The 15,550-nt window shown below is 41.0% G+C and overlaps 2 protein-coding genes across 4 annotated transcripts in view; both read left to right on the top strand.

Annotated features, from left to right (window-relative positions):
* DOCK11 (dedicator of cytokinesis 11) overlaps positions 1–15,550 on the top strand; it is a 186,620-nt gene that overhangs the window by 19,867 nt on the left and 151,203 nt on the right. The window lies entirely within an intron of this gene.
* LOC112303533 (large ribosomal subunit protein eL30-like) lies at positions 4,335–4,908 on the top strand. The gene is given in 2 exon segments (XM_045194374.2): positions 4,335–4,494; positions 4,727–4,908. Coding segments are annotated over 2 exon segments (342 nt in total).

Here is a 15,550-nt window from a genome sequence, read left to right as displayed (position 1 = left end):
AAGGCTTTGATGAAAAGTACTAGGTAAAAGCAAAGCAATTTTATTGTTAGACTGGGGGAGTGAGTCAGAAATTTTAAGGTGGGCTCCTCACTGATAAAATGTGTGAGAACCATTGAAAGCACAGTGAAGAGGTACCTGCTAATCAAATTCAGGCTTTGCTACAGCTGTGCTTGCTCAATGACATCCATGTGCAAATTTACCGTACAATAAAAGGATCTGATTTTTGAATAAACTTGATTGGAATCCTTTAGCAAAGGAAAGAATCCTCTGTAATGCAAATGACCACCCTTTAATTGGTATCTTTTGTAAGGTAGATTTAATGCTTTAACTTTTTTCAACTCTTGTGTCATTTAAAATACAATTGTGGGGATGGGGAGTGAAGAATCTCTGGGGAAGCGGGATTAAGTCCTTTAACCCCCAGGAAGCCATTTAGTCAATTATTGTTTCTGGGAACTAAACAGTACCCTTGTCACCTGAAAGATTTAAAATAGCCTTTGCATTGATAAGTGGCTCCTCAGTCTCTGAAAGAACATGACTCATTCCTTCTTTGTAATCGGAAACAAATACAAGTGTCAGAAGACACTGGAGAATGGCCTTTAGTTATCCATCTAAACACAAATACTACAGGTTTGAAATATTAGGAAACCAGTATGATATGGGGTGAAGTTGATGGGTGGAGGCTCACTATATTAGTATGTGGCTGAAAGGGCAACGGGATGGATTGGCAATCCTTTCTACAATATTCCTTGGGGGAAATCTTGCTGGAAGATTTAAGGGTCTTGAAATGTGGCTCTTCTCTATACCACAGGTTGTCTTATTCTTTTGTTCAGGAGCCCTCCCCCTGCATGTATTTCTTTTCCACCCTGCATTTCTTACTGTGCCATGTTTACACATGGCCCCATAGTGTTTCTTCTGTCAGCTCTGCTTAGGATTGCTGACCCCCTCAAGCAGCTTTTGGATCCATCTTGTTGTGCTCCTGAGCAGTGAAAGGAAACTAAGTGTATTAGAACGTCTTGCATTAGTGCTGGGAGACAGACTGCACTCCTGCACCTCTCAGAGCTCACGTTCTTGACAATACAAAATGGGGCTGTGGAGGGTGAGGTTGTCCAAGTCTGGGGCAGCTTTTGCCTTTCATTGACCTCAGTGGATGCCACTTAATGGAAAAATATGATCAGGGTTCACCCTATGGAATCATTGCTTAATATTGTAGATGACTCATTGGAACCAGTGTGTTAGAAAATCACTTCCAGATGTGTAGCAGTAACTTTTCCAAAAGGAAGAAATAAACTGGAAAACTGGGTTCGTTTTTTGTTTTTGTGATCTTAGGGCCAGAATCAAATCTTCCTGTATATTGTTACTCAACATGTATTTGGAGTTCTCAGTGCTGTGATCCCCCTTGTTCACTTACTTCTCGACTGCTACCCACATAAGTTTGGGGGCTGCCTTCAACCTGCCTCCTCCTTACCTCATATCGCCTTCTTCCTTCTCCATGCCTCCAGCCTCTCACAGTGATGTATGGTCTGGAAACTTCACCTACTTTATGCTTGGGCCCAGATCTCATTCTTTATCATTATCAACCAACATTTCTTGAGCAGGCCTGTGTAAAGGCACGTTGCTAGGTACTGTGGAGGGTGGCAGAGCTACCTACTTGGAGAGCAGCAGAAGTAGGGGAATACAGCAAAGTGAGTGAGAATGCCAGCGTCTGAGTTGAATGCCGCTTCCTGGATGTGGAATATTGGGAAAGTTACTTAACCTTTTTAAGTCCTAGTGTCTTTGCCGGGTGTGATGGTGATAGTAATACCTATTTAATAATAAAGTAACTGTGAGGCCTGGATGACATAATCTGCAGTAAACACATGGCATCAGCTCAGTCAGCATTAATTGTTATTATTCATCTAATTTGCCACCACGTGTAGTTTGTGCGTGAAAGAAGACCATGAAACAGGAGTTTGTTGATAGATGCCCTCCAAGAAGCAACCGTGGGGTTTGATTTGGGGGGGGGGGGTTTCTCTTTAAATTGATTTCACTCCAGCCGTGAATTCACTGGTTTCTCCCATTCACTGAACTGGGCCCTGTTAAAGCGGTAATGTGTTGTCATCTCCTTGGAGGCATCAGATGACAGATCTTGCGGATCACACAATAGTCAAATATTGGAAACTCGCACAGCTTGAGCTTGGAGCCCTTATCAAAGCCACACCTTCTTTAACAAGGTGTTTTTGGTAAATAAAATCTTATGTTTTCCACTATACTGATTTTTTCCCCCAACTTCTTATCACATTGTAAGGTGAAGTTGCAGTTTTCTATTGACTCAATAAATGTTTCTATACTAGATGTGATTAAAACATTTCTAAAACTTAAAACTACATCAGAAAAGGAAAAGATCATAACCATTGCCGTTCAATAGAAATTTACGTCTCTGTTCTCTTTGAAGAGTTAAAAATGGTTAGGAATTTGTGAAACTGATACAGAAACTACTGAAGTGGTCGAGAGCATGCACACCAGAGTTGAACAGGCCTTGTCTGAATCCTGACTGTATTAGTTTCCTGTTGTTGTGTAGCAAACCACCACAAACTTGGCAGCTTAAAATAACTTCTCATTTGACAGTTTCTCTGGGTCAAAAGTAGGGGCAGGGCTCAGCTGTAGTCTACTCAGGGTTTCTTAGGTGTTGGCAGGACTGTGCTCGCATATGGAAGCTCAGGGGCCTTTCCAAGGTCCTTCAGGTCGGCACAGTTCAGTCCCTTGTGGTTGTAGGACGCAGTAGTCCATTTTCCTGCTGCCTGTCAACTGGGGATGGTTGTCAACAACTCCTAGAGCACACCCTTAGGTACTAGCCATGTGGGCTTCTCATAAAATGCCAGTCTCCTTCTTCAAAGCCAGCAGGAGAATCTCTTCAGGAAGTGCACAGTTTCCCTTCTAGGGATATCTGATGAGTCTAGGCCCATTTAGGATAATCTCCGTTTTGATGATCTCAGAGGCAGGTTGTTCACAGGTTCCACTGACGCTGAAGGGGAAGGGATTATACGGGGCTAGTAGAGGCGGGGGAGGGGCAGGAATCTTAGAATACTGCATACCACACTGAGTACATCTCTTGGGCAAGTTGTCAACCTCTTGGATAAAATCTGAATAATGATAGTATTTTCTACCTTGTAAGATTATTGTGAGAATTAAATGAGATAACATGTAATGCATTTAACACAACACCTGGTGCTTAGCAATAAATGTTTTCAATAAATGCTAGCTTTCAGTTAATGTTCTACTCATGGTACAGAATAGCTAGCTACTTTCTCTTTCTTTCTTTCTCTCCTCTTACCTTTTCTTTTACTGGCCCCCATCCCGATAATGAAATGGCTTTGAAAGTGGAGCATGTGGGTGTATGGTAAAGGAGTTGAGGTCTTCCCCCAATTCATGTGCAAAAAAGGATTTCCTAAGAATAAAGCTTATTTAACATTGACATTTCTAAGCCAGTCGCTTTGTAATGTCTAGGTGAAGGCCTTCCTGCAGATATCCTTCTAATTTGATTCTTTGCTAAATGTATGCCTGTGCAGGACTCAGTTCATGGTCCCCCCAACCCCGGAGTTTGAAGTATGTTTCCTAGTTAAGGGAAAAAGTTTCAGTTATTAGTATACTTACGAAAAAACAGCTTGGTAGATCAGGGATGCATAATTGAGAATATCTTTGATAACAAATGCTTACTGTGTAGGCAGGAAATAGCAATTTACAGAACCTGCCCTGGGTTTCTCATCTTTAGTCTAAGGGTATTCAACAGTTCAGCCTCACAGTAGTCCTCAAATTTGGACTTATTTTATTCACGTAAGTTCCTGGGACACAGGCATTTCAGGGGATTTGACTTCCCCTGATAGTTCCAGGGACATCCCTAGAAGAAAATGAGTATGATTGTTCTTCTCATTGCTTGTAGAAATTGATTACACTTCAAAAATACTTGGAAAGTAAATTCCCACGTGACAAATAGTTGTTTAGAAGCCCCATCTCCGTGGTGAGAGTAGAAGGGAGGGGGAAGAGGAGAGCAAAGAAACAAAGGGCAGAGAAACAAGAAAAGCAATGCCTCCAATTTACAAATGCAGCGAATCACTTTTGGAGAGTTTGATTCTTCAGCATGGAACTGAACTTGAGTGTCACTTTTCACAATAATGACATAAATGTTCCATTCAGTAAAAACAAGTCTGCATGTTTATCTTAGCTGTTAGTAGTTTGGAAGTTTGAATGTGTGTACTCAAGAAGCCAGAGAAAGGGTAGCTTATGAAATCTCTGCCTGGCCTCTCTCGTTCCCTGGCCATCTCGGAGACTGGGGACCATCCCACATCTAAAGCAGGAAGATGATAGCCGCAAAAAAAGATAAAAAAAAGTCACTGGAATCGCACAACTCTAGGCTCCAGCTGGTTATAAAAAGTGGAAGGTGCATGCTGGGTACAATCAGACTGTGAAGATGATGAGACGGCAAAGTGAAACTGCTCATCCTTGCCAGCAACTGTCCAGTCTTTTTTTAAAAGATGATTTTATTTACTTATTTTTAGAGAAGGGGGAGGTAGAGAGGAGAGAAACATTGATGTGTGAGAAAACATTGATCCGTATCGATTGCCTCTTGCATGCACCCCAGTTGGGACATGCACCACAACCCAGGCACCTGCCCTGACCAGAATCAAACCAGCCACCCTTCACTTTGTGGGATGATGCTCAACCATCTGAGCCATGCTGGTCAGGGTATCAACTGCCAGTCTTGTGGAAATAGATTACTACACTATATTGGCCAAGACCAGTGACCATCACTACAGTGGCAGTGATACTGAAATGGGCACAGTGTGGAAAGTACCGGTGAGCACACTGGCAGTCATTGATCCAGGTGATTCTGATATTATCAGAAGCCTGCCAGAACCGACTGGAGAAAACTAAATCATGCAAAACTTTTCTTTAGTAAAACTGGCCAATGCTTGTTTGAGGGGAAAAAAGAAAAAGAAATGTTTGCTTGTGGAACTGAGGAACCTTAAAATAATCTACAGGATCCCTGCCCCCACTGAGCTCATCCACCACACCCAGCATGAGTTCCCTTTCTGCGATTCTCAGTAGCACACGAGTGTCCTACAGCATTGGGTGCCTAGGGAGAAGCCAAGTTGGGGGAGGAGTTATATGAGTTGTTACCTCATTGAGAAAACCTCAATTCTTCTTTCTTTACCCATTGAAGGGAAGTCTAAAAAGAGGTATCATTATACCTCTTTTTCCCTTCCTTGTCTATACTTTGTCTGCCTCATCCCTAAACATTTTACCTATATCTTCTTTTAAAAAAAATAATTAATTAAAAACTTTTGTGTGTCAGAAGTCACTATCAAGCCTGGTTGCTGTGCCTCAGTCGGTTGGGTGTTTTCCCACCTAGTGAAAGGTCACGGGTTGTATTCCCATTCCGGACACATGCCTGAGTTGCCGGTTCAGGCCTCCGTTGGGGCGTGTGCAAGAGGCAGCCGATCGATGTTTCTTGATTGATGTTTCTAGATCGATGTTTCTCTCTTTTTCCCTTCCCCTCTCTTCTTCTTCCCTCTTCTTCCCTCCCTCCCCCTCTCTCTGAAAATAAATGAATAAAATCTTTTTTAAAAAGTAGTCTCTATCAAGAGAAAGAAAAGGCCAAATGGGAGAAAATATTTGCAAAATACCTGATAAAGGATTAATAATTCAGAATATATGAACTACAACTCAATCAAACAAGCTCACTGAAAAATGGGCAAAGAACTTGAAGAGACATTTCTCCAAAGAGGATCTGCAAATGACCAATAAGACACTCAAAATTGCTGATCATTAGGTAAATGCAAATCGAAACCACAATGGGATGCATCTTCACACCAATTAGATTGTCTTTATTTAAAAAAAAATGGAAAAAATAGCCCTGTCTGGTGTAGCTCAGTGGATATAGTGCCAGCCTGGGAACCAGAGGGTCACTGGTTTGATTCCCAGTCAGGGCACACGCCTGGGTTGAGGGCCAGGTCTTCAGGAGGAGGCACTCGAGTGGCAACCACACATTGATGTTTCTCTCCCTCTATTCCTCCGTTCCCCTTTCTCTAAAAATAAATAAATAAAATTAAAAAAAACCAAAGTCGATCATGGGTTTTTTTTGGATTATAACAGCAATACTCCTGCTAGAAAAACTTGGGGAAAGACAGAAAAGAAGAAAAAAATCACCCATAATTGTACCACTTTGGACACATGTTTTAATTTGACCACATTTATTTTCAATTACTCTCACCTTGTCAGTAAAAATGACGGTCACTTTCTACTACTTCCTGAATAGCTGGTACAGTAGCACCCACTCATTTCTTGGTGAAATGTTGGTGCTCACAAACAGAAAAGAAATAAAAGTTCACCAAGTAGTGAAAACCACAGCTGCCCTGTAGGCCTTCTGTTGCAAAGCTTTTTCCTCAGCAGCGCAGTCTTTCTCAGGCCATGACCACATTGTGGGAGCAGCTGCTGGCAAGAGCACAGGGAACCAGGGTCAGCAGGCCTGGCTTTTAGCTACAGTTTGATGGAAAGTATATAAAAAGGCTTACAGGTCTGGTCATTCTCATGCTACACACTGAGCCCTGGAGTACCATCCCTTTTAGCCACTGTTTAATCCCTCTTTATGCTGGGTGTAACTCGTCTCTTGTCTCCACTTTCAGTCAGTTCTGTCCACTGACTGCCTCAGGGCCTTGCAAAAGGAGCTCTGAGGGAGACAAAGATGCCCCCGCAGCATCAGCAGGGGCTGCCTCTGCATGTTTGCCTGAAGACCCACCTTCCTTACAGCCTGAAGGCAGCTGCCCTCAGGTTGTGGTGTTTACAAGAAAGCAGGGCAAGCCTTTGAAGTGGCCACAGGCTGCAGCTGCTACAGAAGATGCTAGTACGTTCCCAAATTCCAGGAAACTTGTTGGACTAGACCTGAATTGCTCCCTCAGAGAAACCTTCAGTGATCAGAGGGAAGAGGAAAAGACTCAATGGTTTGGCAAGGAATGAGGCAACCTGATAGAGAAAGCTCATAAGCATTTCATTCTGCTCTGCCTTGAATTCTGGAAAGAGATTTATTTGCTTTCCTGCTTGAAAATGGGATATTATTTAAATGTGGCATGAAAATTGCACTGCAAAGAGTGGCCTTAGATGGCATGAAATCCTTCAGTTGGCCCATCCTCTGCCTATATATATTTAAAGCTCAGAACCAGTAATCCTGTTTTGCCAGAATTATCTTGATTGTGAAATATGTAAGCAGTGGCGGTGAAGTAATTACACTGATCTTCTCCTTAAACACAGTGGCATTCCACATGCAAACAAGTGCTGTCCTTTGAATGGTTACCAATATAGGAGGCCACAATTCCTCCCTAATGTCATTGATCAAAACACAGGGAATTTCCCACAGAATGTGGTAATGGGTCATGTGGATTACCAGGGCCTTTACTATATAGTTCTGTCTCGTATGTATGTATGCATGTATGTATGTACTTATTTTCGATTATTTAAATTTATTTTTAGAGTGAGGGGAAGGGAGGAAGAAAGAGAGGGAGAGAAACATCAATATGTGGTTGCCTCTCATGTGCCCCCCACTGGGGACCTGGCCTGCAACCCAGGCATGTTCCCTGACTAGGAATCGAACCGGTGACCCTTTGAGTCACAGGCCAGCACTCAGTCCACTTGGCCACACCAGCCATGGCTGTATTTATTTTTATCATTAGATGAGTGTCTGCATTCTGGTAGTAAAGGAAAACTGTCATTTTTTTTTAAAACCTAACTTCTAATTGTTTAATTACGTTTCTCTTAAGTGTACAATGACATCTTTGTTGCTATCTGCCTTTTCCCCCCAGTTCACTTGATAGAGAGGTGCAGTCATTTAAAGCTAAAAGGCTGTCTTTCTTAGGCTGGCTCTTCACATAGACTATTGAAATCTCTGGAATTTTTAAACATCTTGTGTAAAAACTTGGGAAAGGATTTCTCTCTTTTATTTTGGAGTAGTATGCCATGAACACAGGAGGTTCTCAATAAATATTTCTTGGTGGATGTGTCTTGGATTTTTGAACAGTAGTGCCAAGTTCTTTGTACTGTGAAGTTAATCTTATATTACTTGGAACACTGTTACTATCAGAAATCAACAGTATGAATCCCATGTGGAAGGAGAAAAAAATAGAAAAGAGATGGAGGAACATTAAAATGGTAATAGTAGCCATCTTTGGATGATGGGATTTTAACTGACTTTTATTTTCCTTTTTAAATTTCTAGATTAAAAATTCTTCTTTCCCACATCTGAGTAGAAGTTTCATTTTTCCAGTGCTTCCAGTTTTTTTTTTTAATTGAGTGAATTTGACCTGTAACTGTGTATGTTTAAGGTGTACAAGGAGCTACTTTGATGCAATTATATATTGTAATATGATAGCCAATGCAGTAATATTTATCACATTACATAATTATGGTAGAGTGTTATTTTCTGTGTTTATCATAGCGTGCATTAGATCTCTAAAGCTTATTTACTACTCATTACAAATTCGTGCCCTTAAACACCATGACTATTATCCTCACTCCCAGCCCCGATTGAAATTTTTTGAGTGAACTGTGATGCTTTTATAATAATACAAGAACCAATGTATCTTACATAAAAATAATGTAACTTGTTTATATGAAGTAAGTAAGGCAGTAGGTCTTAAACTTTCTTAGGTCACACAATCCTTTGAAATTTTGGAATGCTCTGGCGCCTTTTCCTACAAAGGAAAAATAATTAAATTTCCATATAATTTCAGAATTTCACATCCCAGGTAGCTCATCCAAGGATCAGCTAAGACCCCAGATTAGGAGTCACTTTCAGAATGGAGAGAGTGGCACCCAAAAAGGGGTTGGCTGCCAAATGCAGACAGAAGTAGAGTTATATGTGTGCCGTTAACATTACTGTGGGGGCATCTGATTCAGTAGCACAGGCCTCGCATCAATCTATGCCAATCAATCAGAGCGCCTTTGTAAAAGACTGGATTTTCCATCTGTGAAAGCGCTAGCTAGTGTCCCTTTCTTCTACAGGTCACAGGGAGCTAACCAGGTACAAGTAACAGCCTTGCGGGTGGGACTTAGAGCCCAGCTCAGCCTAGGATTAGTGTCTGTAAATGAAGTCCCTAACAGGATTTTCTCCAGCAGCTGCAGAGAAAAACAAGCTGGGTGGGGGTGGGATTTGATCCACGGCTGGGGGTGGCTGTAGATGAGGTTCAGAATGATAAGGGGTTAGAAAGAGAGAGGGCTAGTGGCCATGGGGTCCAGGTTGATTGAGAATGAAAGGAAGACAGAAATGCACTGTCATTATTGAGGGAATGGACTTACTTTAGTCCAGCTGGAGAATGTACTGGGGAGAAGGTGTAGACATTGTTTTCTAGGAAAAGAATAGTTTTGTTGCTATGACTGTGGTTCAGCCACATGTTCTAGGCAGAGGCCTGTAGAGGCTGGGTTCTAAATGTGTCTCACGGTGGCATTTGCAATGGATGAGGGTTTGTTACCATTGCAAAATGCTCAGATGAGGGTTTGAAGGAGTACTTCTTGCTAGAGTATTTGCAAGGGATTAGGATCAGCATTGCAAAATACTTAGATATGTGTGGGGGGGAGTGCTTCGTGCTACTGTTTCTGGGTATGTGCAAAGGGAATACACCTTGGATTACTTTTAGGGGAAGAAGCAAGGAAATGTACTTTTGGGCACATTGAGTACACAGGGTAGATGTGAGCTGGAGGGAGGGAAGGATGGGGAGAGAGAGGCTGTTTAGGAGAAAGTTTGGCAATTGGGAGGGAAATGGTTACCAGCACACTGGAGTTTTGCTTGAGTTACCAACTTTCTTCCTTGTTTAATTTCAATGCCCAACCAACATGATTTTCTACCTCTGGACACTTCACATTTTTTTCTTGTAGGTGTGCCTGATTATATGAAAGTTTCATGTATGACATTGTAAATTTACCAAAAGAGAAACTAATGGGTGATGATTTATGTTTTGAGAGTGTTTAATAGCAGGGCTCCTTTGGAGTGCTACCCAGATGTGTGTATTTTAGTGAGTATTTTGTAGATTGTGGTCATCTGGAACAATTGGGAGAGGCAGAAAATCTTCATGCTGAAGGTTAGAAAGATACTGACGATGGATTTGTAGTTTGCTCATTCAATCATTCAAGATAGAGTTTGGGAGAGTTGGAGACAGAGCAGTGAATAAGATAAAGACGGCAATTATAGAACTTTCATTCTAGCTGTAGGGGTGGGGAGAGGTAGAAAATGAAATGGACAGGGAGTGCACCTCAGCATTTTGTGGTAGAGCTGGGTATGGGGAAGGAAGCACAGGTACTAGCTCTGGGTTTGAGGAGGCAAGTAGCAGTGGTAGGCAGGAGTGGCCATTGATACCTAGATAGATTGTCAGCTTATGGAGTCTTACAGTGGGGTTGGGGAGAGAACTAGGCAGAAGTGTCAAGATCAGCAAAGATGACATAACAGGGCCCATTAGGAGATCTGCCCACTGTGGTTGGGCTGGGGATGGAGGCCAGATCTTAGAAGCCTTGAACAGTTTGAGCTTTTTTCTGCAGGCTATGGAAACCATTAAAGGGGTTTAAACAAAGGAATACTGAGATCCAACTTGGGTTTCATCAAAAGTTTAACCGTGTTACAATGGAATACTATGCAGCAGAAAGAAAGAAGGAACTCCTGCCCTTCGTGACAGCATGGGTGGAACTGGAGAGCATTATGTTAAGTGAAATAAGCCAGGGGGTGAAAGACAAATACCATATGATGTCACCTTTAAGTGGATCATAATCAACAAAACGAACAAGCAAGCAAAATATAACCAGAGACATGGAAATTAAGAACAAAAACTGACAGTGACTAGAGGTGCGGGGTGTGGGGGCGGGGTAACAGGAAAGAAGGGGAAGAGTCAAGTCAAGGAATATGTATAAAGGACCCATGGACAAGGACAACAGGATGGCGGGGCAGGATTGGATGTGGGAGGATTGCATGTAGGGCAGGGAGAGTAAGGGGGGGAAATGGGGACCAATGTAATTGAACAATAAAAATTTTTTTAAAAAGCTTAACCGTGTTGGATCAAGTTAGCCATTGAAAAGGTGTTGGAAATAAATTTAGTGCAGAATGGCAGCTAATCTTTTCACAATGAAATGTTCAAGCTAATTTAATCTCTGTCACACAAGGAACATGCAAGTATTTTTCTCTTTCAAAGAAAGACTCTTGAGACACACATCTCTTTATTTTCCTCAATAGTTTTGTACGCAGCTCTAATGAGTAGTTTTCCACAATTCAGCGTATTGCTCCAGGAAAATGTAGACAATGGGGCAAATTTTCAGCCTATGCTGTCATTTTATGGATTAATTTCCATTAGCGCTGACTTTCTGGCTTTCTGTGCATAATAAATGTGAGTAAAACATCTGTTCATGTCATTCCCGTGCTTAAAAACCTCTGCCGACTCCCCATTGCTTACACTAGGAAACAGTCCAAACTCATGGCCTTGGCATACTAGGGTCCTCCATAAACGTGCCTTTTCAGCTTCTATTGGTCATTTCTCCCTATTCTGTTCATCTTCAGAGTCCCTGAGCACATGCTTTACTCTTCCGTGCTGTTATGCTCTCCTCTTTGCCTGGAATGCCTTTATTCACTTTGCCTGCCATGAGCAATTTTTATTCAGTTCTTCAAGGCTCAGCGCACCTGCTGCTTCCTCTCTGAGCCTCCTTCAGCCAGTGGAATTAATCTCTCCCTTACCTGCATCCCCACAGCACTCTCTGTCTCCTGTGCTAACCCTTATACCATCATATTTTTAAAAAGATTTTATTTATTTGTTTTTAGAGAGAGGGAAAATCGAACCACTGACCTTTTGATTCTCAATCCACTGAGCCACACTAGCCCAGGCCACAGACTGTTGTTTTAAATGGTATCTCTGGTGATAGGACATTTGTCAATCGGGAGTGAATTGGCTTTAAAAAGGAAACAAAGATTATAGACAGGGCAGCCATTTTTGTTAAAGGGAGATGTGTAAAAAAGCTGAAATGCCAAGGGATGGTTACTCAAGAGATGTTGGTCTGATTTAACACCCTTTCCTATGAGTTGGGAGAGGCCAAGCTACAGGAGCTATAATGCAGTGTGACGCTATAAAGCTGGATAATATGGATAGGAAAGTGAGAGATGATTTCTGGATAAACAAGAGCTGGGGAAATAATTGAAACTTACTAAATAGGAGAGTAGATTCTGAACTTGATTACATATGGCTAAAACTTTTTTTTTTTTTTTTTGCCTAAAACATCTTGAGAGTGATTGTAGATCTGACATTGAGGGCAGTGGACCCTGGGATACCTTAGGGCCAATAGGACAGTAAAACATGCAGCATGGTCAGAAAGGACTTTGACAGTCATCTGCCGTCTCATTTCTCCAAAAGACAGTCTAGCAGAAGAAGGTTGCCTGCTTAATCACGAGTGGGTAGATAGGATAAACATGGATCGGGTCACCATATACGATACCAAGAACCGGGGCATCTCCCATCATTTTAAAGAGGTAACCTTCAGAAAATCAAAGGAGCTATCACTTGATTTTACTTTCAAAAGTTTTTAGAATATATTATCTCATGAAGTAGTATAGGCTGAAAGTACTACTAGGTTCAAAAAAGGCACAGAGAATTTCAATTAATGGTTAGATCCAATATGTCTGATCGTGGAAAATGAGAATATTTATAGAAAGATACATTTTTGACCCTTTCAAGGGTCAAAACGAGGCCAGTCAGTTTTGTTCACTCTATTATCAAAAGCAAATTAAGGGGATGGGTAGACCAGTGGTTGGGTCCACTGTGGAAAATGATATGTGGCTGCTTTATAGATTACTGAGAGTTTGTAGCTAAGGAGGTGTGTGTTCAAATGGACACAAACAGGACTTTCAGTTTTTATGTTTTCATTGAGTGCAAGGAGTCTAGCGAGCTAATCCACATACCTGCAGAGCATCAGTGCACTTTACATTGTGTTCCACTTAAGAATGCAAAGTATGTTATGGTTCTGTTTGCTGGGTTTTTTTAAATCCTCACTCAATGATATGTTTATTGATTTTATTTATTTATTTACTTATTTATTTAAGCCAGGCGGTGCCGGACAAATACCATATGATCTCACCTTTAACTGGAACATAATCAACAGAAGAAAAAAAGGAAACAAAATATAACCAGAGACACTGAAGTTAACAACAATCTAACAATAGCCAGAGGGGAGTGGGGAGGGGACAGTGAGGAGAGAGGATTACAGGAACTACTATAATGGTTCTGTTTATAAAATTAAGGAAAATGTCAATGAGATTTTTTGTTGTTGTTTCAGTTTGTAGTGGGCACCAAGATCCAAGGCAAGTTATAAATTCGTTGACAGGCACACAATGAGTACAATCTAATTTCTCCTTGCATGCATGAATTATCTGCAATAATTTTGTATGTCTATGTGAACTTCTGAAATTCTTTGATTTGTTAGAAAGTCATTATGTATAGCCAAGGTGCATTTTTTCTATTTATTTGTCAATAATAGTTTGCTAGAGAATAGAGACAGTGTTCTCTTGTTTCCCCCCTTGGCGTTTTTTTTTTTTTTAGATTTTATTTTATTTTTTTTTTTGAGAAGGGAAGGGAGGAAGAGAGGGAAAGAAACATCAATATGTGTTTGCCTCTCACGCGCCCCCAATGGGGGTCCTGGCCTGCAACCCAGGCATGGGCCTTGACTGGGAATCGAACTGGCGACCTGTAAGTTCACAGGCCAGCATTCAGTCCATTGAGCCACACCACCCAGGGCAGTGTTCTTCTATTTTTAAAAAGGTGTTTTGTCCTTTTCTGAAAATGTTCAAGACTTTGTTTTTCTTTTTGTGTTATCTTTGAGTCATTTAAATGCTTATTAGCCCAGAGTGAACACAAAAGACCTGGAATGATTGAATTCAAATCAATTTTCCTACCTGTCAGCCAGCATTTGAGTAAAGTTGCAAGTATTGCTTAAAATGAAGTTTTCGGGTATAGAGTTCATTGAAATTTTATTTGTTGTTTAGTAGATAATCTAGGTTATTTGCATAATATTTGAGTTGGCTGTGAAAAGTACGTGTTAACAGAGTTGGAACTGATATAGTATGTATACAGACTTGTTTAAAGTAGACTAGGAAAAGGTAAGTAATTTGGCATTTAGAAAGATTTGCTACTTATGCAAAAACTCTGAAGAGGAAAAGAAGTGTTTTATTTTTTTCTCAGTGTTTCCATGTTAGATTTAAATCTCATTGCGGTGATTCTTACAACAGTAAGTCGTTCCTAAATTAAACCTGGGATCTGAAGATTAATTATGAAAGCGTCAACAACGACTTTTCCCTCTCCTCGCGTGCTGCCGTTGTTTGTATTACTCGGCTGCTTATCCCTCATGAGCCACAAAAGCTTCTGGCTTTGTAGTTCTCACAGCTCTCTTCTATGTTCTGTGGAAGTACCGAGATGGATTAGACATAGTCTGTGGACAATATTTTACTGGGGTGTTTTTTTTTTTTTTTTTTGGTAATTTGATTCTTACCCACTTGAAGTTGAATCTGCCAGCTCCTTCCCCCAAAGTAAAAGTGCTAATCCCTACTCATTGATAGCAAATGCTAAACTGGAAGTAGCAGTTTAGAAATGCAAAATTCCTTATCCAATTACATTAGAAGCTCTATAAGCCAGCTCCACAGCTTCACCGAGATGAGAAAAGCAAGATCTCAGTTTGGCTAAAATGATAGGCTAGTTTGAGGAAGCTTTAGCAAATCCTAAAATGCAAAGTATGTTCAAAGAAATGAAACTCAGGAGCGAGGGTGGGGAATTATTTTGTTTTTAAGTTCAGTGTACACAGGTTTATGTGTGTCGTGGTTAAGGGCACTGACTCTGGATTCCATCAGATACAGGTTTGAATCCCACCTCCACTAATGTGTGACATTAGATCTGCCTGAGCCTCAATTTCCTCATCTGCAAAATGGGCATAATAATCCCCCTTGCAGGGTTTTTGAATTACGTGAGATAATAGATATAAAATGCTTAACTTGGTGTATAGCAATGGTCAATGTAAGGGGTAGAGAAAGCACAATGCACACTATTTCTCCCTCCAGATGATTACAGTCGTCCTAAGGACACTAATGAGCAAAGTATCCACAAAGCAGTTCCGTGCTATATATGAGTAAGTGCCACAACGGTCAGTAAAGACAATAAAGGCTGTAGGGGAGAGAGATTGGTGGCGACGGGACTGCCAGAGGAAGAACATAAACCAGAGTGTGGATTAGGAGGAAGCAAATCCAATGGTCTCATGAAGTATGATTTTTCCCCTTAGTTAGCTTTAAGAAAGGTCATCGTCTTGAATGAAATTTTTATGTGGGTTTTCGTCCCAAGATTTGCCCTGATAAACAATTTTCATTAAAATCTATTCATGTTATTTTGCCAAGTTGTGTTGTTCTAAGGCATACAACTGTAATTGAATAACAATAAAAATTAAAAAAAAAAGAAAAGATGGCTTTTCCTCCACTAGCATCATCATCACGTTATATTAATTCAAGGCTTCTTCAGTACTT

This window comes from Desmodus rotundus, chromosome X, assembly GCF_022682495.2.
Source record: "Desmodus rotundus isolate HL8 chromosome X, HLdesRot8A.1, whole genome shotgun sequence".
Classification (NCBI taxonomy): domain Eukaryota; kingdom Metazoa; phylum Chordata; class Mammalia; order Chiroptera; family Phyllostomidae; genus Desmodus; species Desmodus rotundus.
Note: the sequence above shows the minus strand (reverse complement) of the source record. Positions and strands in the feature narration are given on the sequence as shown.